The 27,692-nt window shown below is 50.5% G+C and overlaps 3 protein-coding genes across 4 annotated transcripts; 2 read left to right on the top strand and 1 right to left on the bottom strand.

The window, feature by feature from the left end:
* Positions 1-123: 123 nt before the first annotated feature.
* alg12 (ALG12 alpha-1,6-mannosyltransferase) lies at positions 124-4,311 on the top strand. Its single transcript, XM_062483173.1, has 9 exons — positions 124-413; positions 562-694; positions 1,053-1,226; positions 1,548-1,742; positions 1,959-2,063; positions 2,203-2,425; positions 3,014-3,183; positions 3,527-3,602; positions 3,703-4,311. Exons 1-9 carry the CDS (start codon positions 255-257, stop codon positions 3,941-3,943), a joined length of 1,476 nt encoding a protein of 491 aa, XP_062339157.1. The 5' UTR covers positions 124-254; the 3' UTR covers positions 3,944-4,311.
* A 419-nt stretch (positions 4,312-4,730) lies between these two features.
* zbed4 (zinc finger, BED-type containing 4) lies at positions 4,731-11,278 on the bottom strand. Of its 2 annotated transcripts, XM_062482559.1 has the most exons (3): positions 10,973-11,277; positions 9,159-9,610; positions 4,731-9,104 (listed from the first exon to the last, which is right to left on the bottom strand). In XM_062482559.1, exons 2-3 carry the CDS (start codon positions 9,403-9,405, stop codon positions 5,563-5,565), a joined length of 3,789 nt encoding a protein of 1,262 aa, XP_062338543.1. In that variant the 5' UTR covers positions 9,406-9,610; positions 10,973-11,277; the 3' UTR covers positions 4,731-5,562. The 2 variants fall into 2 exon arrangements, with proteins under 2 accessions (XP_062338543.1, XP_062338542.1); XM_062482558.1 differs by having other exon boundaries at positions 4,731-9,610; positions 10,973-11,278.
* A 44-nt stretch (positions 11,279-11,322) lies between these two features.
* Positions 11,323-22,557, top strand: brd1a (bromodomain containing 1a). Its single transcript, XM_062482560.1, has 16 exons — positions 11,323-12,215; positions 13,642-14,939; positions 15,154-15,314; positions 15,465-15,624; positions 15,748-15,879; positions 16,185-16,313; positions 16,403-16,715; positions 17,144-17,416; positions 17,576-17,922; positions 17,954-18,034; positions 18,106-18,247; positions 18,678-18,810; positions 19,054-19,187; positions 20,008-20,117; positions 21,022-21,176; positions 21,293-22,557. The coding sequence occupies exons 2-16, from the start codon at positions 13,659-13,661 to the stop codon at positions 21,474-21,476; spliced, it is 3,735 nt and encodes a 1,244-aa protein (XP_062338544.1). The 5' UTR covers positions 11,323-12,215; positions 13,642-13,658; the 3' UTR covers positions 21,477-22,557.
* Positions 22,558-27,692: the final 5,135 nt, after the last annotated feature.

Below are 27,692 nucleotides of genomic sequence, written 5' to 3'. Positions count from 1 at the left end.
CAATTAGATTAACGACCAATAGTATCCCGCCACGTGCGGGACAAACGTCTTTCTTTCCCCACGTGTAAAATTGAGAGAGCGTAACGAAATAGAGTTTTTCCCCCGAAAAGAAATTAACGTATGAATGCATGTACACTTTTGGAACTGTACCCGTATCAAATAACCTTATTTATTTAAATTTTCAAACTGCCTATATGTCACTGCTTTTAGTTCCGTAATAACCGGAAGTTGTTGGTATTCTGACAGGTCCTGTCATGGCTGAAAAGAGGCATGTTTCTGGCATTCCTTTGCTGTTATTGTTCATTTCTACCATATTCCTGCATTTATTTATTTGCCCATTCACAAAAGTCGAAGAGAGTTTCAACTTACAAGCAGTCCATGATATCCTTTATCACAGATTCGATTTTGAAAAGGTAAGGATATGAAATCTCGCTGTAAACAAAGCTAACTTGCTAGGCCGTTTAGATCTGGCACAGAGGCAATGAATGACACCAACACCCAACTGCCAGTCGACCTAAACTCCTAAACTCTAAGCGATGTGTTTCTTTTTCTGCTTCTCAGTATGACCACCATGAGTTTCCCGGAGTGGTTCCGAGAACTTTTCTCGGACCGCTGTTTCTGTCAGCGCTCTGCTCGCCGTTGATTTACGTCCTCTCTCTGCTCGATGCACCGAAGTTCACCACACAATTCATAGGTAGAGTTCACATCTGTTACCTACGACGGCTAGTCAGTCGATGCGCCAGTCTTAGTCCTATTATTATCTGATTATTATGACAGGACAAAATGTACACGTTGGAGTGATCCTGGAATGGGGATATCTATCAACAATTCTGAAGTAGCTGTTATCTACTGTACTACAGGCCCAGATATCAGTCGATAATACACATGAAGCCCGTTCTCCATGTCAACTCTGAGGTTATTGTTGCTAAATATTGAAGATATTGGCGCATTTGTAGTATCCTGTTTTCTACATTTACTATTCATACCTTGCTTTGAATAAAAGTGTATGCTAAATGAATAACATGCTAAATGTAAATATTTGTGTTTCCCAGTCCGGGGGTGTTTGGGGTTGTGTGTGGTGGGGGCGCTATGGCGACTGCAGCGGGAGGTGAGGAAGCAGTTTGGTTCCACGGTGGCGGGTCTGTTCTGCCTGATCTGCTGCTCCCAGTTCCACCTCATGTTCTACAGCAGCAGAACGCTCCCCAACGTGTTCGCTCTGCCTCTAGGTAAGACACACAACACACGGCATTAACATGACTCGCTCTGCCCATACGTAAGATACACAACACACGGCATTAACATGACGAACATATCGCATAGGACTATTTTTTTGCATGGAGACGTAAGTCAAAAGACCTCAGACCTGAATCATTCACTGACTCAACCAGAATCTGGAGAAAGCAGCTTTCTCTCGTACAGATCCAGCGATTGATTCATTGCGTTTGATTGATGAATTGACAGAGTGATTAATGGGTGGGATCAGTCAAGTAAAGCTGGTCCTCCTCTCCTGAACAGTCCAGTAAAGCTGGTCTTCCTCTTCTGAACAGTGCTGCTGGCGTTTTCCTGCTGGATGAGTCAGCGTCTGGGCTGGTTCATCGGCCTGTCTGGCGTGGTCATCATCGTGTTCCGCTCTGAGCTCTGCCTCCTCCTGGGGCTCATGCTGATGATGTCACTGCTGAGCAGGAAGCTGAGCTTGGTGCAGCTGTTCTGCCTCGCCGTTCCTGCTGGCCTGCTGTCGCTGGGTGGGCGTTGCCTAGAGACACACCGTGACGACACGTTACTACACAGCTGTTGTTGCGTCATACTGCTTTAGAGTTTCACCCAGTTCACCTTTCACAATTGATACAGTGGACCCACATATAGATACACTTACTGTGTACACCCAGGAAGAGCTATGACTCATGACTAATGTTGTGCTCTCTGTGTGTATATATGTGTGTGTGTGTGGTGTATCCCAGCGGTGAGCGTGGCTGTAGACTCGTTCTTCTGGAGGAGACTGCTGTGGCCTGAAGGTCAGGTGCTCTGGTACAACACCGTCCTCAACAAGAGCTCCAACTGGGGAATATCCTTCATGTACCTTCCACACACACCAGGTCACACACACACCTGGACACACACCTCGTCACACACACCTGGACACAACACACATGATCAACCCTACCCCCGCGTCCTGTGTGACCCTTGACCCTCTTCCCCAGTAAACCTCTCCCTTCCTGTGGTACTTCTACTCTGCGGTGCCCCGGGCGCTGGGCAGCTCTGTGCTGCTGCTGCCCCTGGGGCTGCAGGACAGGCGGGCGGGGGTGCTGGCTCTGCCCGCACTGGGCTTCCTGTTGCTCTACTCCCTGCTGCCCCACAAGGAGCTGCGCTTCATCATCTACAGCTTCCCCCTGCTCAACATTCTGGCTGCCAGGGGGGGCTCCTATATGTGGGTGCTGCTGCCACCGGGCTGGACGAGTGTGTGTGTGTGTGTGTGTGAGTGTGGGGGGGGGAGAGGGGTGTAGGTGTGTGTGTGTGTGTGTGTGTGTGGGGGGGGGAGGGGTGTAGGTGTGTGTGTGTGTGTGGGGGGGGGGGGAGGGGTGTAGGTGTGTGTGTGTGTGTGTGTGTGGGGGGGGGGGAGGGGTGTAGGTGTGTGTGTGTGTGTGTGTGGGGGGGGAGGGGTGTAGGTGTGTGTGTGTGTGTGTGTGGGGGGGAGGGGTGTAGGTGTGTGTGTGTGTGTGTGTGGGGGGGAGGGGTGTAGGTGGGTGTGTGTGTGTGTGTGTGGGGGGGGGGGAGGGGTGTAGGTGTGTGTGTGTGTGGGGGGGGGGGAGGGGTGTAGGTGGGTGTGTGTCTAAGCGGGTGTAGGTGTGTGTGTCTGTATGGCTGTAGGTGTTTGGGTGTGTGTGGAAGGCATGTTGCTCTGAGAGAAACATTGTGTTGTTATGTCTAAATATGCTGTAGATCAGGAGCTGACAGGTTCAAATCCCCCCGTATAATGTGCTGAATTAAGACATGCTCGTTGTTCATCCCTCTGCAGCTTGAACAACTACCACAAGTCATGGGTGTTCAAGCTGGGCTCTGGCGTGGTGGTGGGCCACCTGCTGGTCAACGTGCTGTACTCTGGCGTGTCCCTGTACGCCTCGCGCCACAACTACCCTGGAGGCCACGCCCTGCAGGAGATGCACGCCATGCTGCCCGCTGGCACAGGTGGGAGCGAGGCTCAGGGGTTAGAGCATTACATGATTGACTTTAGATCATGAGGTTGCAGGTTCAAATCCTTCCTGTGTGTGTTGTTTTCGAGGAAATGTCTGTCAGATTAATACATTGTTATTGTTATTATGGTAGACATGCAATACTTCACCTAGAGATAGTCTGTAGAAACACGGTACAGTGCAAATACATACTAGAGATATACACTGAATACATGATTAGACACAACATGCATACCAATGCACAAACAAGGTTTATTATTCCTGTTCATAACTATTACAGCTGTTGTAGGTATTATGGTCTACTTCCTACCCCCCCCCCCCCCCCCCCCACTGTCTAGATGTTGTGGTCCATGTTGATTCCTACGCAGCTGAGACCGGAATCTCACGCTTCCTGGAACAGAACCCCAACTGGAGGTAAGCGTGTTCTAGAATGGAACCCCCGAGCCTGGTGTTCTAAAGCTATTGTCTGTCGCATTCAACTCATTCCGAATGTTACTTCCTATTTTCCTCTGAGGTATGACAAGAGAGAGGACTTAATGCCGGGCCACCCTGACGTGAGGTCGTACACCCATCTGCTGATGGAGGTGAACAGCACTAAGATGGCCCAGCTCAGAGACACTCACAGAGCAGTGTCCTACACCCAGGGCTACAGCAGAACACAGCTCTCGCTCCTCCAGTTCCCTCCTGTCAGCATAGTGCTGGAGAACAAAGTCGTCTTAATGGAGAGGATACAGAACCCTGGGAGAACCGGATGATGTGTCCGTGAGGATTGTGGGTTTGTGTTTTTTTTGGGGGGGTATTTGTAGTTTTTTGTATGGTGACCAAAAGCGTAGCTGACCTAGTTGTAGGAGTCATGCGTGGGTGTGGATCTTCAAGGTGGTCTCACCTGTTTTCTCTCTCTCCCCGTCAGTAAAACACAAGGAACTAGTCTTACAGGTTCACATGTGGTCTCTGTTCTCACCCTGTCAGCCATGTGCAAACCAGGACCAAATCTGTGTTTCACGTTCTCCAGCTCGACGTCTGCAAGCAGCGCACACTGCTACACACCTGCAGCCCCAGGTGGGATCGTCTTTATGTTGATAGATGTCAAGAACATCATAATTAAAGGCAGAGTTTCATGATGGCATGTTTCATGTATTGATTTCATACAGGGGGGCTTTGAAGGATTTAACCACAGCTGTACCTGTCCTCTGAAGGCGTCTCAAGCACAAAACAGGAACCGTGTGCTGGTAGTGGGGTTTAACCACACGAAGCCTTCCTGTAGAACTGACCGACACTGTTCTGTTGGTCTGAAACAGACACCTGCCCTCCCCCCTCTCTCACACACACCCTCTCACACACACACACCCTCCCCCCTCTCTCACACACACACACACACCCTCCCCCCCTCTCACACACACACACACCCTCCCCCCTCTCACACACACACACACACCCTCCCCCCTCTCACACACCCTCCCCCCCTCACACACACACACACCCTCTTCTCCCACCTTCCCTTCTAGCATGCAGCACTTTTTTTAAAGACAAAATTAACAAATATACTTTAGGAAAACCTTTATTTACAAATGACCACCAGATTTGCCTGGCTCCATTCACAATGCTTACACATGTATCAAATTAAGCTCAGAATCATTATTTATAAAAATGTACAGTACAATATTTCAACTTGACAAAAAACCCATAATTTAATCCCTTGGTAATAAACTTAAAATTGTGCTTCAGAGACAACTTGTATATTTCAAACAAAACGGCTTGTTGCGAAAATACAGCAATATCTTACATAGTCTTTTAAGAGAAAATTCAGCAAGTAAAAAAAACAACAAAACTATTTCTATATTGACAGTACCATGAGCCACATGTTCACGAGAGAATTAAATAACAATAAACTTAAAACATCTTTCAATCACAGCATTTGTATTTTGCGCCATGTTTTCACTTAGAAAACACCACAGAATTCCATTTCTATTTTAAGCCATTGTGTAATCAGAAGGACTTATGACATGATTTGCGCATCGTAAAAAATATTTACAGCATTTTGACCTGAAGTAGTTTGTATAAGGCACAAGGAGAGAGACGCACAAACGTAGACATAAAAAAAAAAATGTACAGCAACAAATATCAACAAACCCTACAGCTAAACAACCCCTCCCTCCCTGAAGAACTGAGTCTGACAAGTAGCTCAGTGTTTGGACAGTAGTACACACAAATGCAGTTCAGCTAAAAACAAAAGTTCAAATCCTTGTTTGTGTCGGATGAACCCAGCAGTGTTTACATTTTGTTCTCTTTTGTGTAAAAAAAAAGAAAGAAAAAGGGCCGCATTCAACAGTTTTCTGTCATTTGGTCCTTGACATTTTTAAGTAACGGCTCTTTATCAGTACTGAAAATAAATCAAAGGGAGGTTGACCTTGAGAAAGAGGAGGCCCTCCATGTTGTCTAGCAACGGCCTGGGCTGGTTCAGGGCACAGTTCACGGTGGCAGTGCTGAACAGGGTCTCTGCCGGGACGATGCTGGGCGGGCAGCCCACATAGCGCACGGCCACTTTGGCAAGATCCGGCCACTGGAACTTTTTAAGGTTCCAGTAGTCGAGGGGGTCACAGCTTTGATCCAGTATGTCCTCTTCCAGATACTCCAGGACGGCCAGCTCCGAGGACTTGGGCCTCTCCTCTTGCTTAATCTTGTGCCTGATGTCTTTCATGAGAGACCAGAGGTTGTCCTTGTTTGAAGGGGAGCTGTCGGGCGAAGTACGGCCTTCGCCGCAGCCGTTGGACAACGTCTTGGTTCCGGTCGAGGTAGAAAGGGACACCTCAAGCTCTCTGATTAGCTCTTGTTTGCATTGCTCCGCCTCTTCCTCTGTGAACAAGGAAGTCTTGTAGCGGGGATCCAGCATGGTGGCCCAGGTGTATCGTGGGTCTTGTAATGTCGAGGACATCCTGCTGACCATGGAGTCCTTCAGGGACTTCAGCATGTTGTCGATGCCCATCGTTTCGTCGAAAAGCATGTCTATCTTCCTGTTGAGGATGTGGATCAGTGGTATGACTTGTCCCAGCGTGGCCGTACGGCTGCACATCTCACTGCAGGCCACATCGAAGGGTTTCAAAGCGTTGCAGACGGACTGCATTACCTCCCACTGGTCGCAGCTGATCATTTCCCTGAAATTGCACTCGATCGACATCTCGTCGATGACCTTCTTCTGCTCCACTAGGCGTTCCAGCATGAGGAAGGAGGTCCTCCACTTGGACGGTACGTCCTGGACCAGCTGGTTCTCCGGGAGCTGGTAGACCCGCTGCAGCTGGGACAGCTTCTCCTTGGCTTTGGCCGAGCGCTGCACGCGCTCGCAGATCTTCCGCGCGATGCTCAGCAGGTTCTGAACCATCCTCTGGCTCTTTATGGCTTCGTTCACGATGAGGTCCACGGTGTGGCCGAAACACTGCAGGGTCTCATGCTCCGCGTCCTCCAGGACGATGCGGACGGCGGCGTCGTCAGTCACCGTGAATCCTTTCTTGAGCCCCGAGGAGGTGACCCAGGTGTCCCAGAGGTACTCCAGCTGCTTCTGGATCCTCAGGGAGTCTCGGTCGCCGTCGATGAGCGAGACGCTGAGGAGAGCGGAGCAGTGGAAGTCCTGAGCCTGGGGACGGACGCTGGACTCGTAACACGCCCAGTGGGCCGTGAGAGTCAGGTACTCCCTGGTCTGGCTGCTGACCCAGACGCTGGTCGTGAAATGGACGACGCTGCCCTCCGCCTCCTTCAGGTGAGTGAGAACGACCTCCTTCACCCTCTCGTACATGTCGGGTATGGCAGTGCTGGTGAAGAAGGAGGAGGACGGCAGGGAATACTGAGGCTGGAGGTATTCCAGTAGCCGGTTCAGGCCGACGTTCTCCACCAGGGCTGATGGTTGAAGATCCAGTGCAAGCATTTCTGCAACGAGCGTGGTGATTTTTTTGGCAACCGGGTGGAACTCGTCGAACTTCTCGCCGTTTTCCTCATACGCGGGCGTGGCATCCATGAGCTCTTGTTTGACGTGAAATTCAGCAGACAGCGCATCACCTGAGTTATTTTTGTTGCTTTCAAGAACATGTTCGTGAAATCTCTGCATGTGCCTGAAGAGGCAGCTGGTGCCGAGGTTTGTCGTTTTCTTCCCTCGGCTAATTGTGCGGCTACAGTGCAAACAAACCACCTTGGTGGGATCGGAAGGGGATATGGAGAAATGGTTCCACAGTTTTGACGTCTTTTTACTGAACACTGGCAGAGCCAGTGTCTTTTTTTCACCGGCTGAGTTTCTTTTGGTCTCTTTGGGTGAGACCGCGTGGGCGCCGGCAGAGGCGTACGGATGAGAGGACGGCTCCTCTGGGGTTTTTTGGTTTTTGAGGACGTCGGGGTGACGCCTCATTAGATGCCTCATCAGGCAGCTGGTCCCGAAGTCTCCGCGTTTCCCCCTGCTGATGACGCAGGGGCAGTACCGGCACAGGGCCTTGAGCTGGTCCACCGGAGACACCATGAAGTGGTGCCACACTTCTGACTTGACACGCTTCATGATCTTTTTGTTTTGCTGGAAAACCGAACTTTGGTCCGGATTGAGGCTGGAGCCTTCGGAGAGGTCGAATGGCGATGAGGGGAGAAGGGATTCGTCCCCTTGGAGTCCTTGAAAGGACAGGTTGAGGGAAGACTCCTGCCCTGATAGGTTGAGAACATCCTCCGACTCCTCTTTCACTTCCATGTTGTCGTCAGCGTGACGGGGCACTTCGTCTGATATGGTGTCCGGCGAGGACGGGGGGAGGGGCGACTCTTTTTTAATCTCCACGGGGTCCTGTGTCTGCGTGCGGGACAGAAGCGTGGGCGGGTAGGTGTAGGGCGGAGGGATATTGGAGCCCTGTCCGTTTTCCTCGATGACAATGTCCTTGTGGGCCCTCCACATGTGTCGGATCAAGCAGCTGGTCCCCAAGTCCTTCCCGTTCTTTCCGCGGCTGAACTCGTTCATGCAGTGGATGCACACTGCTTTGGAGCTGTCTGCCGGGGACAGGTAGAAGTGTTTCCAAACGGCCGACCTCCGCCGAGAGCTGGAGCTTTTGGCTGCTGAAGGCTGGAAGGCTTCGATCGCCACGTCCATCGCCTCATCGCCGTGGCTATCGGTGTGTGGCAACGGTGAGGCCGCGGCCGAGACGTTTTTGGCGCACTGTTCTAGTTTTGGTTCGAGTTTTGGTAACGCGTCTTTGGACAACGTGTCTGAGCCCTCCGCAGAGGAGGTGGAGGGCGACGCGCGGCTCTGAGCGGGGGTCGAGTTAGCTGCCGGGAGATCTCCGTTTTTTGGTGAGTTTGAGGGAGGTAATAGAGAGGCGGCGAGGGGATTGGTCAGGTGGTTGGAGGAGGAGATGGAGTCGCCGTCCTGCAAAAGCACAGTGGGGTGAGCCCTTCTCACGTGTCTCATCAGACAGCTGGTGCTCAGGTCTTTCTCGTTTTTCCCTCGGCTGAACTCTTTCATACAGTACATACAGATTGCTTTGGTGCTGTCGCGTGGGGAGATACAAAAATGGTTCCAGGCGGGAGATTTTTTTCTGGGGTTGGCGGGGCTCCTCATGGATGAGAGGAGGCTCTGGGTAACCGCGTCCATAGCAACGTCGTACAGGGTACTCGTATACCCACTCATCAGATTACTGTAATCGTCGGTGTCTCTTGCTGCAAAGGGACCCACCGAGCTGTCGAAAGATAAGCCTTCGTCGTCTCGGACGACGTCCTCCCCTGTTCCGTTCTGCCCCCCCTCCCCCTCCTGTTCATCTGGATCCTCTTCCTTTATCTCCATCGCCGTTTTCAGGATGTGTGGGGAAGCGGCAGTGTCTGTCGCCGTGTCTGACACCGATACCTGCGGATCAACCTGAGAGGGTTCCTCGTCCGAAGGCCCAGATGGCGAGGCGGGCCCAGGTGGCAAGGGGGGCCCAGGTGGCGAGGGGGGCCCAGGTGGCGAGGGGGGCCCAGGTGGCGAGGGGGGCCCAGGTGGCGAGGGGGGACCTGTCTGTGCAGCAGGGAGTCCAGGGGGTGGTGGTTTGACCTCTGCAGGGTCCCGAGGGGTCAAGCTGTAGGATTTAAACACGTAGCCGTCCTGGCCTTCGATTTTCAGACAGGTTCCTGTCGCTTCTCTTCTCCTGCTCTCCACGCTGCCCTCTGGCTCTGGGCTCGCTTCCATGTCCTCCCCGTCGCGGGAGATGCCATCTTGGCCGTCCATCTTGGCAGACCGGGGGGTTCAGCAGGGTCGGGTGGAGGGGGACGGGGAGAACGTATGGTTTGGCTATCAAAGGCAGTTTGTCAGTGTTTTATGGGTCATGGGTGTTGCTCAGGCAAGTTCGGCCATCAGTGTTTTTATGTGTAGATCAGATGGTGCGTGCATGGCCTCCATTTAATGATGCCCTGCTGGATCCAACTTCTTGGATCTGGAGAGAGAAGGGAGGGGCAGAAAGAGAGAGAGAGTGTGAAGGGGGGAGGGGCAGAGAGAAGGGGTTCACAGTGAAAAGAGAACTTCTGAAAACTGACTGAAATTTGGCATTTTGTATTTTTTTGTAAGTCCAAGTCAAAATTATACTTGTGTTTAGTTCATTCATAAAAACATTAAACATTCACAGCATGTCTGCTTGTTATTCAGTTCAATTAGGCTGGGATAAATGGACAAACATACCACACCGAATAGCCAAAACCACTGCGACGCATTACTAGGCTACTAGCAATGTTAGTTTGAGTGTTTTCATACAAAAATACACGAGGTGAAGGAAATTTAGACAAGATTTATATCAACCAACCATTTATACCATCTTTTGTATAAAATAAAGACTTTTCCCGTAGAATAATTTATTGTAAAAATAATCCCAATAACGACTAGCTACGTTTTATAATATGACTGGGCGACATACACTGGAACTTTAAAAGGGGTCTTAATAATCAAAATAGACTTCGATTATAGTAGTCAAACTACCACGGTAACATAAACACTTATGATTGATATTGAGGGTGAATGAGGATATCTTATTGATTCGTGTAGTAGACAGGTCTACAATTACCAAAAAAGCTGACTAGTAATTAAGGTCTTTCTCTGCGTTAATACCACCGACATAGCTTTGAACTTTTCCGGGTTTGACTAGCTAGCTTTCGACAGGACAGCAAGTGGCTAGTCCACTAGCTAGCAAGCTACAACTACCTTAAATGACTACGGGTTATAAGGTTATACTGATTGGATAAGAAACAATACCGGATAATAAATGGTCGGGCTGTACAAATTCTACTGTAACCTTTCATATATTTTATAATATCAGTGGCTAGTTTCTTTCATAAAAATAGTATTGCTTGGTAGGGGCGGCAGTGACATTAGAAAGACTCCTAGCCTTTAGCTAACCCCTGACCTAGCTACGCTACTACTACTAGCGGTCTACACACAACAACAAACATGCACGTAGTTAGCTAGCTAGCTTAGCTTGCTAATCTCCTGTCAAGTGTCACATGGGAACCTAAAAACAAAATAACTGGGGAAGGCACAAACTTCACAAACCGATCCTACTCAATACTGGGACGAGGTAGAGGTGTTTTTGGCAACACACGCGTAGTGATAGTGACTGGACACGGTCAACTAGGCCACACGTACAGGACATGGCTTAGCTAACGTTAGCCAACCTGGCAGAACCCGACTCTGCCCTGGCCGGAGAACACAAGAACCACACGGAGAACCGAATCAGTCCAGCACTCACGACGACGTTGTCTCAACCAGAACCATCCGAAATCGTATTAGAGCTACATAGCATACGTACCATTTGGTCGTGGCGTGTAATCCAAAAGGTTTCGGTTACTAAACAGTTAAATATGACACATTTGATTGATCCGGAGGAGGACCAGTTCGTTGCTTTGTCTCCCGAGCAGCAGAGCTGAAGCAGCTCCACACAGCGTTGGACGGAAGGAACACGCTTTCGTGATGTCACTCGGTTTACGAGCTACAATATGGCGACAGTGTCATAAAAACAAAACAAAACACTCGTGGTTAAAAGACGATTCCTTTGATGTAAACTTTACCCTACGGACGAGGACCGTAAATCGCTGCAGGCGCCTAATGACACTACCCCCGTGATCGTATAAAGAGGTTCTGTATTTCCCAACATGATTGTTTATTTGTTTCCCCTTATCTCTGCCCTTAAAATTTCACCTCCTACCAACGGGGTTTCTTGACCCCAAGGGTCTGAAACAGGGGCGATCAAGTTGTCAGTGTAGGGTGCGGCAGTTTCACAGCGTCAAGACTGCCAAAGACTGCGTAGAGATAAATAAATAGACTACTCTTAGTTAAAGGTTATCACTATTTATGTACAACACATTTAACCGATAGTGTAGGCTACCGCCATAGTATAGTAATGAATGGACCAAAGTGTCAACAACGACAAAAAAAAAACGGACAAACACACCGTAAGGTGTATTTGTAATTGAACTACTAACAGACTACTATTTGCGGTGTTTTCTATTGTCGAGATGGGTGCTTTGTTCAGAGGCTCTCTCTGGGCAGGGGCCCTGCAGTACTAGCGGGGTGGGTGAGAGGGTGGGGGTCACTGGCTTTTGTGTGTGAAAGGCACCCCTCCTGCCCCCTAGTAACCACGTTACAAACACAACCTAGCGTCGCTGCTCTACGTATGTTGCGTTCAGCGTGGGGCGGGTGGGACATTCTACCGAAGCGCATTGTTGTGTTGGGGGATGCGAAGCAGACAGCAGCAGCCCTGTACGAACCAATTGAAGCCTTCCGAGCTAGGAAGCGGATATATCTCACACCCATGAATCTGTCATAAAGTACAGCGTTTATGCTCATGGTAAACCGCATTTCAACAGCTTCCGAGACTCCAAACGCACTAAACTTTGAACTCATATTTTATGTCTGAATAGCTCAAGCATTGCTCGTTGGATGAGAACATTGCGTACGGAATCCCAGTCTCTTTTGAGCAGGCCGTATCGCCATTGCTTTGAAAGACTGCTGGTGACACACTACCCACGGCTAGCAAAGCTGTCTGGACCGAGGTAAGCTTTGCGTGTTTTTGTTTATATTTTGTACCATGCATTCACGGGCAAATAGCGGAGATATATTCCAAATCCCGTGCTTAACAGCCAACCAGCTTCAATCTACATTGCCAGCTAACTTGCTAACATATCAAACTAGCTACATGTTTAAAGCCCCGTTGCCCGTTCTACTGACGCCATTTGGTCGTTTCCTAGCTAGTTGAAGCTAGCTTGCAAATGTTATTGTTAGGAATTCGCTTCTGGCTTCCCGTGTCTGCTGTGGGCAGAGAAAGATCCATCGCTTTTGTGATGAACCAGTGTTGCAATGGTAGGAAAGCTTTACAGCAGAGACTTGCTATCCATACACGTCCAGTTAAATGCCACCGCTACTCGAACACAAAATAGATGACTCTGCCATTAGTTTACAGAAGTAGTCGTAACCCTCGGAATTGCATTGTTTGTTTACCAACATCTCAACTTAAAACATTATCCTGTTAGTTTCCCAACTTTCCCGATTGTTTTGAATCTCTCGGAGTGAAAACGCCCCTTATCCAGACCAAAGCCTGGACGCTGAGATTGAATGAAATGTGTTTAGTTCCGCTGTTATCTTGACAGTTGAATCCACTGCGGGGGGATGTGGCAGCAGTTATCGCTGAAGGAAACCTATGTTTATCTCTGCAACATAAACCAGACATGTACCTTATCATTATCACACCTATATGCTTTAAAGTGGCACATTTTAGTCACTAAGTGCACCCCCCTCCCCGGTCGACCCCCCCCCCCCCACACACACACACACACACACATGTTAATAGCTTTTATAGCAAATAAATGCTGAATGGCCTTGCACTGTAATGTACCCCCCCAACACCCCCCCCCAGGCAATTTCATCCACTCTAGATCAGCAGTGAGATGAAAAGGCAGCCTTTTAAATTGTGCGGTCAGTGGTGCTTGGCTGTGTTATGGAGTTGTGAATTAATGCTTGCATGATATATTTAAAGTGTTAAAGTGATAGGCGTCAGGCTTCGTAATGCTGTTACACAATGAAAAAGGATTGCTCCATCTGTACACATGCCTTGTCAGTTACATGTCTACTTCCTGGTTGCCCTTACTGTCACTACCTTCACTGAACCAATCAGATTGTTTCCTCAGCTCAGCCTTACTCTGCTTCCTGTCTGCCTCCCTGTGTTCTCTCAGTTGCATGTCTATTTCCTGGTTGTTGTTATCTTCACTACCATGACTGAACCAATCAGAGTGTTTTCTCTACTCTGCTTCCTGTGTGTCTCTCCTCTCTCCTTTTACCCAACTTCCTTTTTGTTCCCTCCCCAATTCTCAGTTTCATGTCCTCTGATCCTGACCAATCAGGGCCTGTCACTCAACTCTTCCTTACCTCCTTGCTTCTTGTTGTCCTCTCACTCTTCCTGACTTCCTGTCTGCCTCTCCACAGCTGCCGTCGCCTTCGTGATGAGGAGGAAGTCCCGTCACCCCCGGACCCCCGTCCCCCAGCGCCCCCCTCAGCGGCCCCCCTCCCCCATCCATCCGTCCCCCAACAAGCACACCCTGACCTACGCCCAAGCCCAGCGGCAGGTGGAGGTGGAGGTGGCCGGGCGCACGCACCGACTCAGCATCTACGACAAGCTGGAGGTTGTTTCGGACGATGACCCCGTCTCCCAGGAGATCCTGGAGTGCAACAGCAACAAGGAGAACTCCCAGCAGCTTCAGCGGGCGCCACTCCGCTCCGCCCGGCTGAAGAAGAACCAGGAGAGGAGAAACGCCGCCGCCGCCGCCATGGCTGCTCCCGCCCCCTCCGCTCCTGGGGGGAACTCTCGAGGGGGAGGGGGGGGAGGAGGAGGAGGGGGAGGGGGAGCACAGACTGGCCCAGTCCTGCCTGAACCAAAGCTCCGCAGGGTGGAGTACAACCTCCCAGCTGTGCCCGGGAGGCCCTCCTCGCTGTACCGCTACGAGGAGAAGACGGAGGAGGAGCAGGACGAGGAGGTGGAGTACGACCTGGACGAGGAGGACCACGCCTGGCTGGAGCTGGTGAACGAGAGGAGGAGGAGCGAGGGCGTGGGACAGGTCTCCCACGGCGTCTTCGAGTTCCTGCTCGACCGCTTCGAGAAAGAGGCGCACGCGGAGAGTGTGGCGCGGGGCGGGGGAGGCGCGGGGGCGGTGGACGAGGACGCCGTCTGCTGCGTGTGTTCAGACGGAGAGTGCTACAACAGCAACGCCATCCTCTTCTGCGACGCCTGCAACATGGCGGTCCACCAGGACTGCTACGGTGTCCCCTACATCCCCGAGGGCCAGTGGCTCTGTCGACACTGCCTCCACGCCTCCCGCCAGCCTGCCTCCTGCATCCTCTGCCCCAACCGGGGCGGGGCGGTGAAGCGCACCGAGGACGGCCGCTGGGGTCACGTGGTGTGCGCCCTGTGGGTTCCCGAGGTCGGCTTCTCCAACAGCACCTTCCTGGAGCCCATCGACGGCGTGGAGAACATCCCTCCGGCTCGCTGGAAGCTCACCTGCTACCTGTGTAAGCAGCGCGGTGCTGGCGCTTGCATCCAGTGCCACAAGGCCAACTGCTACACAGCCTTCCACGCCAGCTGCTCCCAGAGAGCCGGCCTGCTCATGAAGATGGAGACCATCAGGGAGGGGAGCGGAGACGCCAGCTTCTCCGTGAAGAAGACGGCGTATTGCGGGGCTCACTCCCCCAGCGGCGCCCCCCGCAGGCCCCTGAACGTCTATGATGAGGTCAGGACTGCACGGTTTATTCTCTTAACGTGACGATTAGATCAAGGATCAGTGAGTGTGTATTTGTAACAGTGTTTTCCAGACGCTACCAGGCACGGCAGCATCGTTAACAATAACATCTGGATTACAGTATCTAGCTAATTAACGTATCACGAACAAAACGTTTGAACAAAAAGTGATACTACTGGGCTATAATAATATCTCAACTCATCAGATCCCGCCCAGGAACGGCGTCTGTAGGAGAAGAGGCGGGGTGAAGAGGGGTAGGGGCCGGGGGAGGTCGAAGGTCAAGCAGAAGAAGAAGAGCAGAAAGGTGGAGGCTGAGCCAGAGGAAGTGACATCGCCACTTCCTGTCCCTTGCTTGTCCTCTGAGAGGTGAGTTTCTCTGGCTGAGATTTAGAACAACGGAGAACTAACTTGAGTAACAATCTAGTGAATGTATAAAAAAATATATACCTTTAACCTATAACTTAACCTTTTTCTGTATCTCTTCACTTCCATAATGTCCCGGGTCCGTGTGTTCAGGTTGAGCAGCATCCTGAACCAGGTGTCGGTGCAGAGGAAGAAGGCGTTCGTGGGGCTGGTGCTGAGCTACTGGGGCCTGAAGAGACAGACCAGGAACGGAGCGCCGCTGATCAGACGGCTGCTGTCCAGCCAGCAGGGCAAGAAGACCGCCCAGCTGCCGGTCAGTCTGCCTGCCTGCCTGTCCATTTGCCTGCCTGCCTGTCAGTCAGTCAGTCAGTCAGTCAGTCAGTCGCCAGTCTGCGCATTAATATAGACCTGTGTATGTGTGTGTGTGTGTGTGCAGAGGCAGAGTGAGGAGGAGTGCCAGGAGCTGAAGCAGAGGTTGAAGGCGTGGCATCGTCTGAGACACGACCTGGAGAGAACCAGACTGCTGCTGGAGCTGGTCCACAAGAGGGAGAAGATCAAGAGGGAGGAGGTAGGATTGCCTGTCTGTCTGCCTCTGTCTGCCTGCCTGTCTGTCTGCCTGTCTGTCTCTGTCTGCCTGTCTGTCTGTCTGCCTGTCTGTCTCTGTCTGCCTGTCTGTCTGCCTGCCTCTGTCTGCCTGTCTGTCTGCCTCTGTCTGCCTCTCTGTCTGTTTGCCTCTGTCTGCCTGTCTGTCTGTTTGCCTCTGTCTGCCTCTCTGTCTGCCACTCTGTCTGTCTGTCTCTCTCTCTGAGGGAGTTAGGAGCCCTGCCTGTCTCTTTTCTCTCTCTCAGTCCCTCCCTGCTCCTCCCTCTGCAGGTGAGGCTGCAGCAGAGCCTGCTGGAGATGCAGCTGGCCCCCTTCAGCCTGCTGCTCAGGGCCCTGCTGGACCAGCTGCAGGACCGGGACCAGGCCCGCATCTTCACCCAGCCCGTCGACACCTCAGAGGTGGGGGAGGGAGTTAGGAGGGGGAGGAGGGGAAGAAAGAGAGAGGGAAGTAGAGAGAGAGATCTAACCCTGTGTGCCCCCTGGCCCAGGTTCCAGACTACCTGGACATCATCCAGAACCCCATGGACTTCTCCACCATGAGGCAACGCGTGGACGCGCAGGCCTACCACTCGCTGGACAGCTTTGAGGCCGACTTCAACCTCATCGTGGCCAACTGCCTGAAGTACAACTCCAAGGACACGTACTTCTGGCGTGCCGGCGTGCGTCTGCGGGACCAGGGCGGTGCCGTGCTGAGGAAGGCTCGCCGCGACGCCCAGAGGATCGGCTTCGACGCCGCCAGCGGGATGCTGCTACCTACGCCGCCCAAGGTGGAGGCTCCGCCCACCTTCTCCTGGGAGGACGGTGAGGACACGAAGGAGCCGACTACCTTGTTTATGGATATGTTGGGTATTAAGTCAGGTTTCTAAGCCTGAAACTTCAGTGTGAAACTGTACATATGTAACTGTACATAATTAGAGGCATGTATGTAACGGTACATGTATGTAACCATATAATTTACATTTAGTCATTTAGCAGACGCTCTTATCCAGAGCGACTTACAGTAAGTACAGGGACATTCCCCAGAGGCAAGTAGGGTGAAGTGCCTTGCCCAAGGACGCAACGTCATTTGGTACGGCCGGGAATCGAACTGGCAACCTTCTGATTACTAACCTGATTCCCTAACCATTCAGCCATCTGACCTCAGTGTGTGTGTGTGTGTGTGTGTGTGTGTAACGGTACATGTATGTAACCATATCAGTGTGTGTGTAACGGTACGTCCTCTGTCTCAGTGGACCGTCTCCTGGTGGCGTCCCAGCGGCGACACCTCTCCCCAGAGGAGCAGCTGCAGCAGCTGCTGGAGAGGCTGGACCAGACCAGCGCCGTGAAGGCCTCGCCCTCCCGCTCCAGACGCCTCAAGCTGCTGAAGAAGGCCATCAACGACGTTCGCAGTGAGGCCAGTCTGAGGAGGGGGCTGCCCTCACTCTCCTCCTCCTCCCTCCCTCAGCGGGGGAGAGCCCCTGGGGAGGAGGGGGAGGCCAGCGGTCCCCATGGTGATGATGAGGGTGAGTACTCACGGACCGGAGAGACGGGAGAGGAGAGAGACCCAGGTGCTCCAGAAGGGGAGACTCCTCGCTGATGCCCCGGGGAGGAGGGGGAGGGACTGGGGAGATATTACATGTTTATGACGCCTTTGTTTCTCTGCTCTCTCTGCCTCCCTCCAGGTGACAAGTCTCTACCTCCTAAACTGGAGCCCTCTGACTCTCTACCCCCCCCCCCCGCCTCAGAGTTGGACTCCGAACCCCCCACTCTCAAGCCCATAGCCCCCCACTCCCCCACGCCCAGCTCCAGACGGGTCACCTTCGACGGGAAGGACCCCCCCAGCAACGCCCCCCATCGCGGCCGTCTCAACGGCCACTCCCACCCCCACCCGCTGTCCCAGGATGCACTGCTGCTGTCAGAGGGGGACGTGAGTGTGGTGGCCACTTCCACCCTGGCCCCGCCCTCAGGCTCCGTCAACAGACGCACCGCTGTGCTCTTCCGCAAGTCCAAGAGCAGCAGCCCACGCAAGGCCCCGCCTCCTGGAGGGGGAGGAGGGTCAGGAGGAGGGGGAGGGGGAGGAGGAGGGGGAGGGGGAGGGTCAGGAGGAGGGTCAGGAGGAGGGGGAGGGGGAGGAGGGTCAGGTGGAGGAGGAGAAGGGGGAGGAGGAGGGGGAGGAGAGGAAGGAGAGGAGGCCAAGGAGGAGTGCCCTCAGCTAGGCAGCAGCAGCTTCCTGTCGGTGGTGATCCCCAGGCTGGAGACCCTGCTTCAGGGAAGGAAGCGCAGACGCAGCGCCTGTAAGACAGGGGGCGCCGGAGAGGAGCAGGGGGAGGTTCCCACCAAACGCTTCGACACAGGTAAACACTGACTCTGGTATACAAAACTTTGTGTGGAAAAAAACGGTTCTTTTAAGGCTTGAAAAACTATTTGAAACTTTGTGTGGAAAAATCGTTTAGAAAAAAAGCTTTCAACGTTTTGAAATAAATTGGGGGGGAAAAGGTTTTGTGCAACTGTTGTTCAAAGGAAAATGATTAACCATAATGTCCCTTTTTATGAGTGAGACAAAAACACTCGGTGTAGCTGAGCCTTTACGCTCACAAAACCAAGATGTTTTAAATTGCGGTTAATAGTAAAATAGGTTAATCGCTTCATTCCTACTCAGGTAAACAACAACACTAACTCGGGAAAACAACAACATTCTCAGTACAACAAGATACCGACTTGGGTAAGAAATCGATAGCGGTGAAATATGGGAAGAAGGCTAGTTGAGTGTTTAATCTCCCCCAGGGCTGACCAACGGCTTTCTGGAGAAGGAGGAAGGTGAGGAGGAGCTGGTGTCCAGGAGCAGTCTGGAGCCACGGAGAAGATGGGCCTCAGAGTCCAGTATCTCCTCCAGCAGCAGCATGCTGGGAAGCACCAGGTACCCGCTGCCGTCTGGTCTCTCTCCCTGGTCTCTCTCTCTCTCCCTGGTCTCTCTCTCTCCCTGGTCTCTCTCCCTGGTCTCTCTCTCTCTCCCTGGTCTCTCTCTCTCTCCCTGGTCTCTCTCTCTCCCTGGTCTCTCTCTCTACCTGGTCTCTCTCTCTCCCTGGTCTTTTCCTGGTCTCTATCTATCTTGTCTTTCTCTGATCTATATCTTGTCTCTCTCTGATCTCTCTCCCCTCAGCTCCCTGCTGTGCCTCCCTCCATGTGGGAAGGGCAAACCTGCGCTGGTGCGCAGGAGCACTGTGGACGACAAGAGCGAGCTGATCGCCTGCATCCAGAACGGCAACTTCGCCCGCGCTGCCAGGATCGCTGCTGGTAGGATCTACTTACTACAATCATTATTATTATTTATTTTAAGTGTTATTATATAGTATTTATATGTGTATATATTCCAGAGGTGGGTAATAGCAGTATATATATGTGTTTCTTATATACTAGTGTAATAATTGGACCAATACGCTGTTCCTATTGGTCCAGAAGACGTTCTCAAAAGTTAATAATACCGTTTATATACCTCCTGAAAGTTCGCAGAGGTAAATAAACGGTTTTATGGACCTAGCAACAAGCTGTTGCCTTGGAGATGTAGCCATTGACCTCAACAACGTGGCATCTGCTCGGCAACAAAGTAGCCTAAATTGCCCCAAAAAAAACTAAAACAACCAAATATGGTTTTTGCACAGGTCCGCAAACGCCCCATAATCGCTTCCCGTTATAAAGAAGTATCTGAAGCAGACAGAAGAAGAATTGATGTTGTTGATATGTTGCCTTGGAGGTGTAGTGACGTCACCAGTGCAAGTGCAGCTGATTGCTCTGACAACATGGCGTCTGCTCTCGACATGTTTGATTTGTGATCTTCCCACGTATTGTTGTAGTATATAAGAAACCAAATGTTTACTCCTCGACAGGTCAGCAAATGCTTTGTCTCCTCGATTTGTTAAAACGTTTGTTAACCGAGACCGTAGGTCGAGGTTTACAAACAAATCGTTTTAACAAATCTCGGTTTACAAAGGTGTTTGCAGACCTGTCGAGGAGTACACATTTGCTGTATATATTCCAGAGGTGTGTAAGAGCAGTATATATGTGTATATATTCCAGAGGTGGGTAATAGCAGTATATATATGTGTATATATTCCAGAGGTGGGTAATAGCAGTATCTGGATGCCTGCTAGTGCTGCTGCTGTAGTGCTGGAGCCTCTGAAACTGGTCTGGGCCAAGTGCAGTGGATACCCCTCCTACCCTGCCCTGGTGAGTTAGTTACCCCTCCTACCCTGCCGAGTTAGTTACCCCTCCTACCCTGCCCTGGTGAGTTAGTTACCTCTCCTACCCTGCCCTGGTGAGTTAGTTACCCCTCCTACCCTGCCGAGTTAGTTACCCCTCCTACCCTGCCCTGGTGAGTTAGTTACCCCTCCTACCCTGCCCTGGTGAGTTAGTTACCCCTCCTACCCTGCCCTGGTGAGTTAGTTACCCCTCCTACCCTGCCCTGGTGAGTTAGTTACCCCTCCTACCCTGCCCTGCTGAGTTAGTTACCCCTCCTACCCTGCCCTGCCGAGTTAGTTACCCCTCCTACCCTGCCCTGCTGAGTTAGTTACCCCTCCTACCCTGCCTTGGTGAGTTAGTTACCCCTCCTACCCTGCCTTGGTGAGTTAGTTACCCCTCCTACCCCGCCTTGGTGAGTTAGTTACCCCTCCTACCCTGCCTTGGTGAGTTAGTTACCTCTCCTACCCTGCCCTGGTGAGTTAGTTACCTCTCCTACCCTGCCCTGGTGAGTTAGTTACCTCTCCTACCCTGCCCTGGTGAGTTAGTTACCCCTCCTACCCTGCCCTGGTGAGTTAGTTACCCCTCCTACCCTGCCTTGGTGAGTTAGTTACCCCTCCTACCCCGCCTTGGTGAGTTAGTTACCCCTCCTACCCTGCCTTGGTGAGTTAGTTACCCCTCCTACCCTGCCTTGGTGAGTTAGTTACCCCTCCTACCCTGCCTTGGTGAGTTAGTTACCCCTCCTACCCTGCCTTGGTGAGTTAGTTACCCCTCCTACCCTGCCTTGGTGAGTTAGTTACCCCTCCTACCCTGCCTTGGTGAGTTAGTTACCCCTCCCACCCTTCCTTGGTTAGTTAATTACCCCTCCTACACCCCTCTCTGTCCCCCTCCCCAGATCATCGACCCCCTCATGCCCCGTGCAGGGTGCCAGCATAACGGGTTGTCCATCCCCACGCCTCCCCTGGAGGTGCTGAAGGTGGGGGAGCAGATGCGGCAGAAGGCCGAGGACACACTCTTCCTCGTCCTCTTCTTCGACAACAAACGCAGCTGGTGAGAAGCCTGCCTGTCTGTCTGTCTGTCTGTCTGCTTGTCCTGTATGTCTCTCTCTCTCTGTCTCTCACGCATGGTAACGTGCTGACCTGAGCATGGTGTGTCTGTCCCTCCAGGCAGTGGCTCCCCAGGTCCAAGATGGTTCCCCTGGGCGTGGACAAGACCGTGGACAAGATCAAGCTGATGGAAGGTCGCTCCTCCAGCATCCGCAAGGCGGTGCTCACAGCCTTCAGCCGCGCGCGAAGCCACCTCAGTGTCGTCCAGGACCAGCCTGGCAGCGACCTCAGCGACGTGGACTAACACACACACACACACACATGGACGCACACACACACGCACAGACGCACACTTCCTCTGTGTCATTTCCACCCCAGATTAACTTTTATAACCTTGCACCCTTGAATATATCGGACACTAACTTATTTTGTAGATTTGAGGAACGCAACAATATGATGGGTACAGAGAAACGACTTTTTGTAGTATTTATAAATATATTTTTTGCTGAATCATGTTCTGACTGGGCTGTGTTCTCTGTATCCTTTGCTGTAAACCTGAACAGTGTGTCAGTGTGTGCTTATAGTACACACACTCACACCCCGTTATGATCAAACATGGCGAAGACACCCCTGCTTTCTAAGTATTTTCCATACTCGTCCATGTGATGTTTTTTTAAGTGTTAAGTTAAAGTTATTGAAAGTTTAAAAATGTAAGATTCAATTTGGCCTTCTTTTATTTTTATTTTTTTTTCATCAAGTGAAATCACGTTCTTTTAATGATGGCGTTGAGTATATTTTTGTTGATACATACTGTGTTTTTATGATTAAGTATATATCCGTATGTTACACTGTGTCACAGGGGAAGTCGTTGTTATGGAAACCAGAAGTGCGCTGTTCTCAAGAAACCAAAATAAAAAATGCTGCCCAGAAATATATTAAAAAAAAATGTTTATACTAATGTTGGTGTGTGTGTGTGAGAGAGAGTGTGAGAGAGAGAACGTTATTGCAAAACAAACATATTTTTTACATCCTGACTGATTGACTGTTACCAGAGCCCTTGATGGTAGATGTGTTAATTTATTGTAAAGTATTTTGGACAAAAAAAAGAGCTCATAAACCAGTAAAATATCAACTTTTGTTGCCTTCTTTTGAGTTGCTTATGGTGAATTTCACAATTTAATCTTCACATTACCTTTGTTATTGTAAATGCATACTGATGTAGGCTATGTACTGGGTAGCATTGGGTATCGTTTTGGAATTTCTTATTTTTTTATACTTTATATTAGACTTTTGTTTGGTTATTTGATCTGGCCATGTAGGCTCTGGCCGTGACTTAGTTTCTTTTGTTAAGGAAACGCTGACAATAAATAAATCCAGATGTGAAATCGTGAAGACTTGTTCCGGCAGTTTCGTCACATGAGGTTTGGTCTCTTGCCGAATCTTAATAATAATAATAATAATATATTTTATTTGTAATTCGGATTTCGGTTAGAGAAGCGGCGAACAAGCCACGCCAGCATCCTCTCTTTTCTTCACAATTCTCTAATTAACTAACACACACACACACACACCTTCCTTATTCAATAGCCTACTGGTTTGTCGCTCCCGTTGATATTAAAAACGTTCTCTACCATAGAAGTCCGTTCCAGTTCCGGGAGATGCCTCGTATTACCAGCAGCCACCACAAGAACGCGCTGTTGCTCCATTCTCGTTGCGAAGACAGCTCACCAACGGCAGTCGCTCCGGTTTGACAACCCGTCGTAACTACAGGTGTGTTTAACCACTCCACACCGACACATACTATGTGTGAAGTTTGATATTTTTAAAGCATCTCTTTCAGAACTTCTCAAAAGAGAGGGAGGGGGTGGATGGCTGTGACGCCGGTCAATTGCTGTAAGCTATGGCGACGCTAACCGCTAAATCACCTCATTCTCCCGCCGATTTGCGTTGATGAATATGTAAAACGGAAGTTTCTTCGAGGCGCACGAATCCAATTGTTTGGTTCGGTCGGTGTCCACAGGTAGACACGGTCATATGCTAAAGAGATGCTAATGTCCCTGCAATGTCTCGGGCTAACGGCGGCCCACCGCCGAGTGTCACTTCCCATCTTTAATACGGATAAAGATAATGGCGTCAAACCCGCAGCCGTCTATCCCGCTGTCTATCAACCGAACAATCAGCTCCTAATGGAGCGTTGAGGTAAACAGACAGGTACGTATGTGTGTGTGTGTGTGTGTGGGGGGGGGGGGGGGGGGAGTCAAGCGTGAATATCAATATCTCCACATCAGCGTCCTCATTCGACTTTGACAGAGTTGAGGGGAGCTAATGAATGTTTCACCGCGGTTGGAGGAAGGCTCGGGACGTTGGACCGCTCGGGGCTATGCAATGTCGTGTTTTGATGGTCGGAGCCACTTCCTGATATTCCAGCCCAACGACTGAAGGCTTCGACCTATAACAGTGGCGAAGGTTCGTTTTCAAATGTTATTGATTTCTCAGATTTTTTAAGAAATTGAGGATGAGGCCCTTATTTGCCGCTTTCAAAAGTATTCTATGTATAATAAAAGCTACGCCACCGGATCTATAATGCGTGTCACCTCCATCTCTCTACCAGATGCAGTGTTACAGATGTTACATGCTATTCATTTACGCTGGTCACGCTCACAGGCACCACTTTAAAGCCTTCAGACCTTCAGGTTTTGTGTTTTGGTTTGTCTCATGTAACTTTAAACCTAGGTTCAGATTATAATTTTTAATTATTCACTCCATGTCATAAATAATAACATAGAGAGAGGGGGGGGAGAGAGGGAGAGAGAGAGAGAGGGAGAGAGAAAAGGAGAGCCCCCACCCACCCTCCCTCCACACCCAGCCCCCACCCTCCCTCCCTCACACCCCCCCAGCCCCCACCCACCCTCCCTCCACACCCAGCCCCCACCCTCCCTCCACGATGGATTTTCCACCCAGACAGACTGGGCGCTGCGATGCCCGCAATGAGATTCTCTGTTAACTTAATTGGCTTAAAAAGAGAAGTTCTGCAGTTTGTGCTCTGTTTCTCTCCCAGAGAACTTCATGCTGATGACATGAGGAGTCTCAACAAAGGTTAACAGACACATATATTCCTGGGTATATTATAGTTAGATAATATAATTGGCACAAACATGCATGCACTCATTCACACATGCATAGGCACGCAAGAAATAATGCACATATATAAACACGCACACACACATAGAACCGCAGCTCGGAAGAGCAGGGTAAAACTTGAACTTTGTTTGCATACGTTATGCTAATATTTGTTACATTTGCCAAGCAGAGCTTTTGGCTTCGTCACCCGTCACTCATTTATATTAACTAGAGGGAGGGAGGGAGGGAGGGATTTGAATACATTTTCTTTTAAATGCTCCAAACCCTAATCTTTCTGGAGTTGTTTGTGAAGGTGTGACTTGGATCTGTCATGTTTACTCCTTTTGGCAACTGCACTCGTCACTGCGGAGGAACAGATGTGTCAATAACTAACTTACACACACACTTACACACTTACACACACACACACACACACACACACACACACACTCACTTACACACACACACACATGCCAGATGAATGTGTTGCAGAGTCCTCTCTCTCCCAGAAGGACCATGTTGGAAGGACAGAAAGCAGAGTGAGTGTTCTATTGTGACTTTCTGATAGGTTGGTGACATGCCCTCCTACCTTCCCCCCTCCTCTCTCTCTCCTCTCTTACCCCCTCCTCTCTCTCTTCTCTCTCTCCTCTCTTCCCCCCTCCTCTCTCTCTTCTCTCTCTCTCCTCTCTTCCCCCCCTCCTCTCTCTCTCTCTCTCTCTCTCTCTCTCTCTCTCTCTCTCTTCTCTCTCTCTCTCTCTCTCTCTCTCTCTCTCTCTCTCTCTCCTCTCTTCCCCCTCCTCTCTCTTCTCTCTCCTCTCTTCCCCCCTCCTTTCTCCTCTCTCCTCTCTTCCCCCCTCCTTTCTCTTCTCTCTCCTCTCTCCTCTGTGCACCAAACTGCCTGTTTGTGGATCATGTGATTGAAACACTTCACAGCATCACAGAAAACTCAGTAAGTTGCGAGAAGACGTGGGCTTTGTGACTGTGTAACTTTGAGTTAGTATTGAGATTTATTCCGGTGTTATTCCCAGAGCAGAGGGATATTCTCAGACAGCATGGTAGCAGGTCCCCAAACACCTGATGGATCGAAATAGAGTTCAGAAAACGGATGGGAGAACTATTTATTTTCTCTTTCTTTCTCCCTCTTCCCCTCTTTCTCTTCCCCCTCTCTCTCTCTTTCTCTCTCACAGAGGAGGACTGTAATAATAATAGCTGTAATAAGTATAAATTAGTGAAGGGACAGATTTACACTAGCCCTGGTCTGGTGCTAGCAGAACTACACAGTAACAAGTTAGACTAACGAGCTCGTTAGCATCGACTCCAACCTCGTTACTGCTCTGACCAATCACAGGGATACCAGGCCAAGAGATGAGGAAAGAAGAGGAGAGAAGAGAGCGTGGGGGGATGTTCTTGTGAGTGTGAGTATCATACTATGACAGCTGCCAAATAGCACATAAAAATAGACTATATTCACAGTAATATACACACACACACAAATACACACACACACACAGACTGTGTTCACAGCTACCTCGCTCTGAGATAAAATTGACATCTGGGCCCTAAACAGTTATTGTGTCTCTCGTAACCGGTGAGACAGTGAGCTACACAGTCGTAAATATGGACTAATGTCCAGGTTATGGGTCTGTGATGAGCATGTGTGTGTGTGAGTACATGTCAGGGATGAGTTCTAGCTAGCCATGGTAAACTCCTACTTTCCACCACTATCTAGCAAGATGTGTGTGTGTGTAGTCCTCGGCCTGCAGCAGTATAAATGTTTGAGAGTAGGATTGAGTCTCTGGTCTGGACAAACGCTGATTTAAGAGGTCAGTGTTCCAGCTATCTGATTGGTCAGTGTTCCAGCTCTCTGATTGGCTGATGTTGTTGTTGTTTGTTCGTAGGCAGCAGCAGGTAGGAAAACTCGTCGCCGTGGTGATCGTATTCTGGTTTTATTTGGTGCACGGTTGCTATGGTTTTACTGACGTCTTCTTTGTTTTAACCATTTAACACACAAACACACACTCTGTAAATCACACATTCATACTAGCCCCTCACACACACATACGCACACCCATAGATATACACAGGCAGATTTAGTACACACACACACACACCTGAAGGGTGTCAAGCTGCATGGGGTTGTGGGAGTTTAGAGTTGACTAAAAGACTATGGCCCGAATTCCAATACTCTGTCTTACCACTAGCCCTTACCCCTAGCACTTAGTTTACCCCTAGCACTTAGTTTACCCCTAGCCCTTGTGTCTCGAAACTGAGGGGTAAGGGCTACATAGCCCTATGAAATGAGACACCACTTGGTTACGTATATCGATGTCTCCAAGCAAGTAGTGTTATGTGTTATGCACTGATATCAAACGAAAATTCACTGCTAATGGAGTTTAGCAGCAAAAACATTTGGTTTTAAGGGTGTATACCCCTTCGTCTTAGCCCTAGCCCTCGATCAAAAAGAGCATTGGGACACCACTTACTCTCACGTGAACGTGCAAAACTAAGGGGTAGGGCTAAGGGGTAAGGGTTAGGGGTAAGGCTAGGGGTAGAGGGCAAGGGGTAGGGGTAAGGGGTAGGTAGGGGTAAGGGGTAAGACAAAATATTGGATTCGGCCTACAACTCCCACAACCTTGCCTCCTGTGCAGCCTCCACCCACTCCTTCAATAGGAAATTGATTTAGAACAACCACTTTATAACTTTTTCTCTCTACCCCTCCTACGCCCTTCTCTTCCTCTCCTCATCTCTCCTCCTTCTCTCCCTCTCTCTCCCCCTCTCCCTTTATCCCTCACTCTCTCTCCCCCTCTCCCCTTATCCCTCCCTCTATCTCTCCCCATCTCCCTTATCCCTTCCTCTCTCTCTCTCTCCCTCTCCCAGATCAAACAACAGCAGATCTCTCTCTCCTCCTGTCTGGTTCATTAATGAGCATTATCGCCCCGCTAATGGGAATTATAATTAGTCAGATGAAGAAGATTATCTTGGAATAATTAGCTGTGTCTGTCGGCTTAAATTAGAATGACACAGGAGATGAACATGGAAGAGTGGGAGAGGAGGAGAGGAGAGGAGGGAAGGAGAGGAGGAGAGGAGGGAAGGAGAGGAAGAGAGGAGAGGAGGAGAGGAGGAGAAGAGAGGAGGGAAGGAGAGGAGGAGAGAGGAGGAGAGGACAGGAGGGAAGGAGAGGAGGAGAAGAAAGGAGCAGAGGAGAGGAAGAGAGGAGAGGAAGAGAGGAGAAGAAGAGAGGAGAGGAAGAGAGGAGAGGAGGGGGAAGGAGAGGAGGAGAGACCGGGGAAGGAGAGGAGGAGAGAGGAGAGGAGGGAAGGAGAGGAGGAGAGAGGAAGAGAGGAGAGGAGGGAAGGTGAGAGGAGGGAGGAGAGGAGGAGAAGAGAGGAGGAGGAGGAGA

The sequence above is a fragment of the Osmerus eperlanus genome, chromosome 17 (genome assembly GCF_963692335.1).
Source record: "Osmerus eperlanus chromosome 17, fOsmEpe2.1, whole genome shotgun sequence".
Classification (NCBI taxonomy): domain Eukaryota; kingdom Metazoa; phylum Chordata; class Actinopteri; order Osmeriformes; family Osmeridae; genus Osmerus; species Osmerus eperlanus.
Note: the sequence above shows the minus strand (reverse complement) of the source record. Positions and strands in the feature narration are given on the sequence as shown.

Excerpts from the sequence above, each read along its gene's own strand:
- alg12 (XM_062483173.1), top strand. The coding sequence starts at position 255 with ATGGCTGAAAAGAGGCATGTTTCTGGCATTCCTTTGCTGTTATTGTTC. Across the intron at positions 414-561 it reads ACAGATTCGATTTTGAAAAG|TATGACCACCATGAGTTTCC; the intron begins GTAAGGATATGA and ends TCTGCTTCTCAG. Across the intron at positions 3,603-3,702 it reads GAACAGAACCCCAACTGGAG|GTATGACAAGAGAGAGGACT; the intron begins GTAAGCGTGTTC and ends TTTTCCTCTGAG.
- zbed4 (XM_062482558.1), bottom strand. The coding sequence starts at position 9,405 with ATGGACGGCCAAGATGGCATCTCCCGCGACGGGGAGGACATGGAAGCG.
- brd1a (XM_062482560.1), top strand. The coding sequence starts at position 13,659 with ATGAGGAGGAAGTCCCGTCACCCCCGGACCCCCGTCCCCCAGCGCCCC. Across the intron at positions 15,625-15,747 it reads AGAAGACCGCCCAGCTGCCG|AGGCAGAGTGAGGAGGAGTG; the intron begins GTCAGTCTGCCT and ends GTGTGTGTGCAG. Across the intron at positions 18,248-18,677 it reads CACCAAACGCTTCGACACAG|GGCTGACCAACGGCTTTCTG; the intron begins GTAAACACTGAC and ends AATCTCCCCCAG.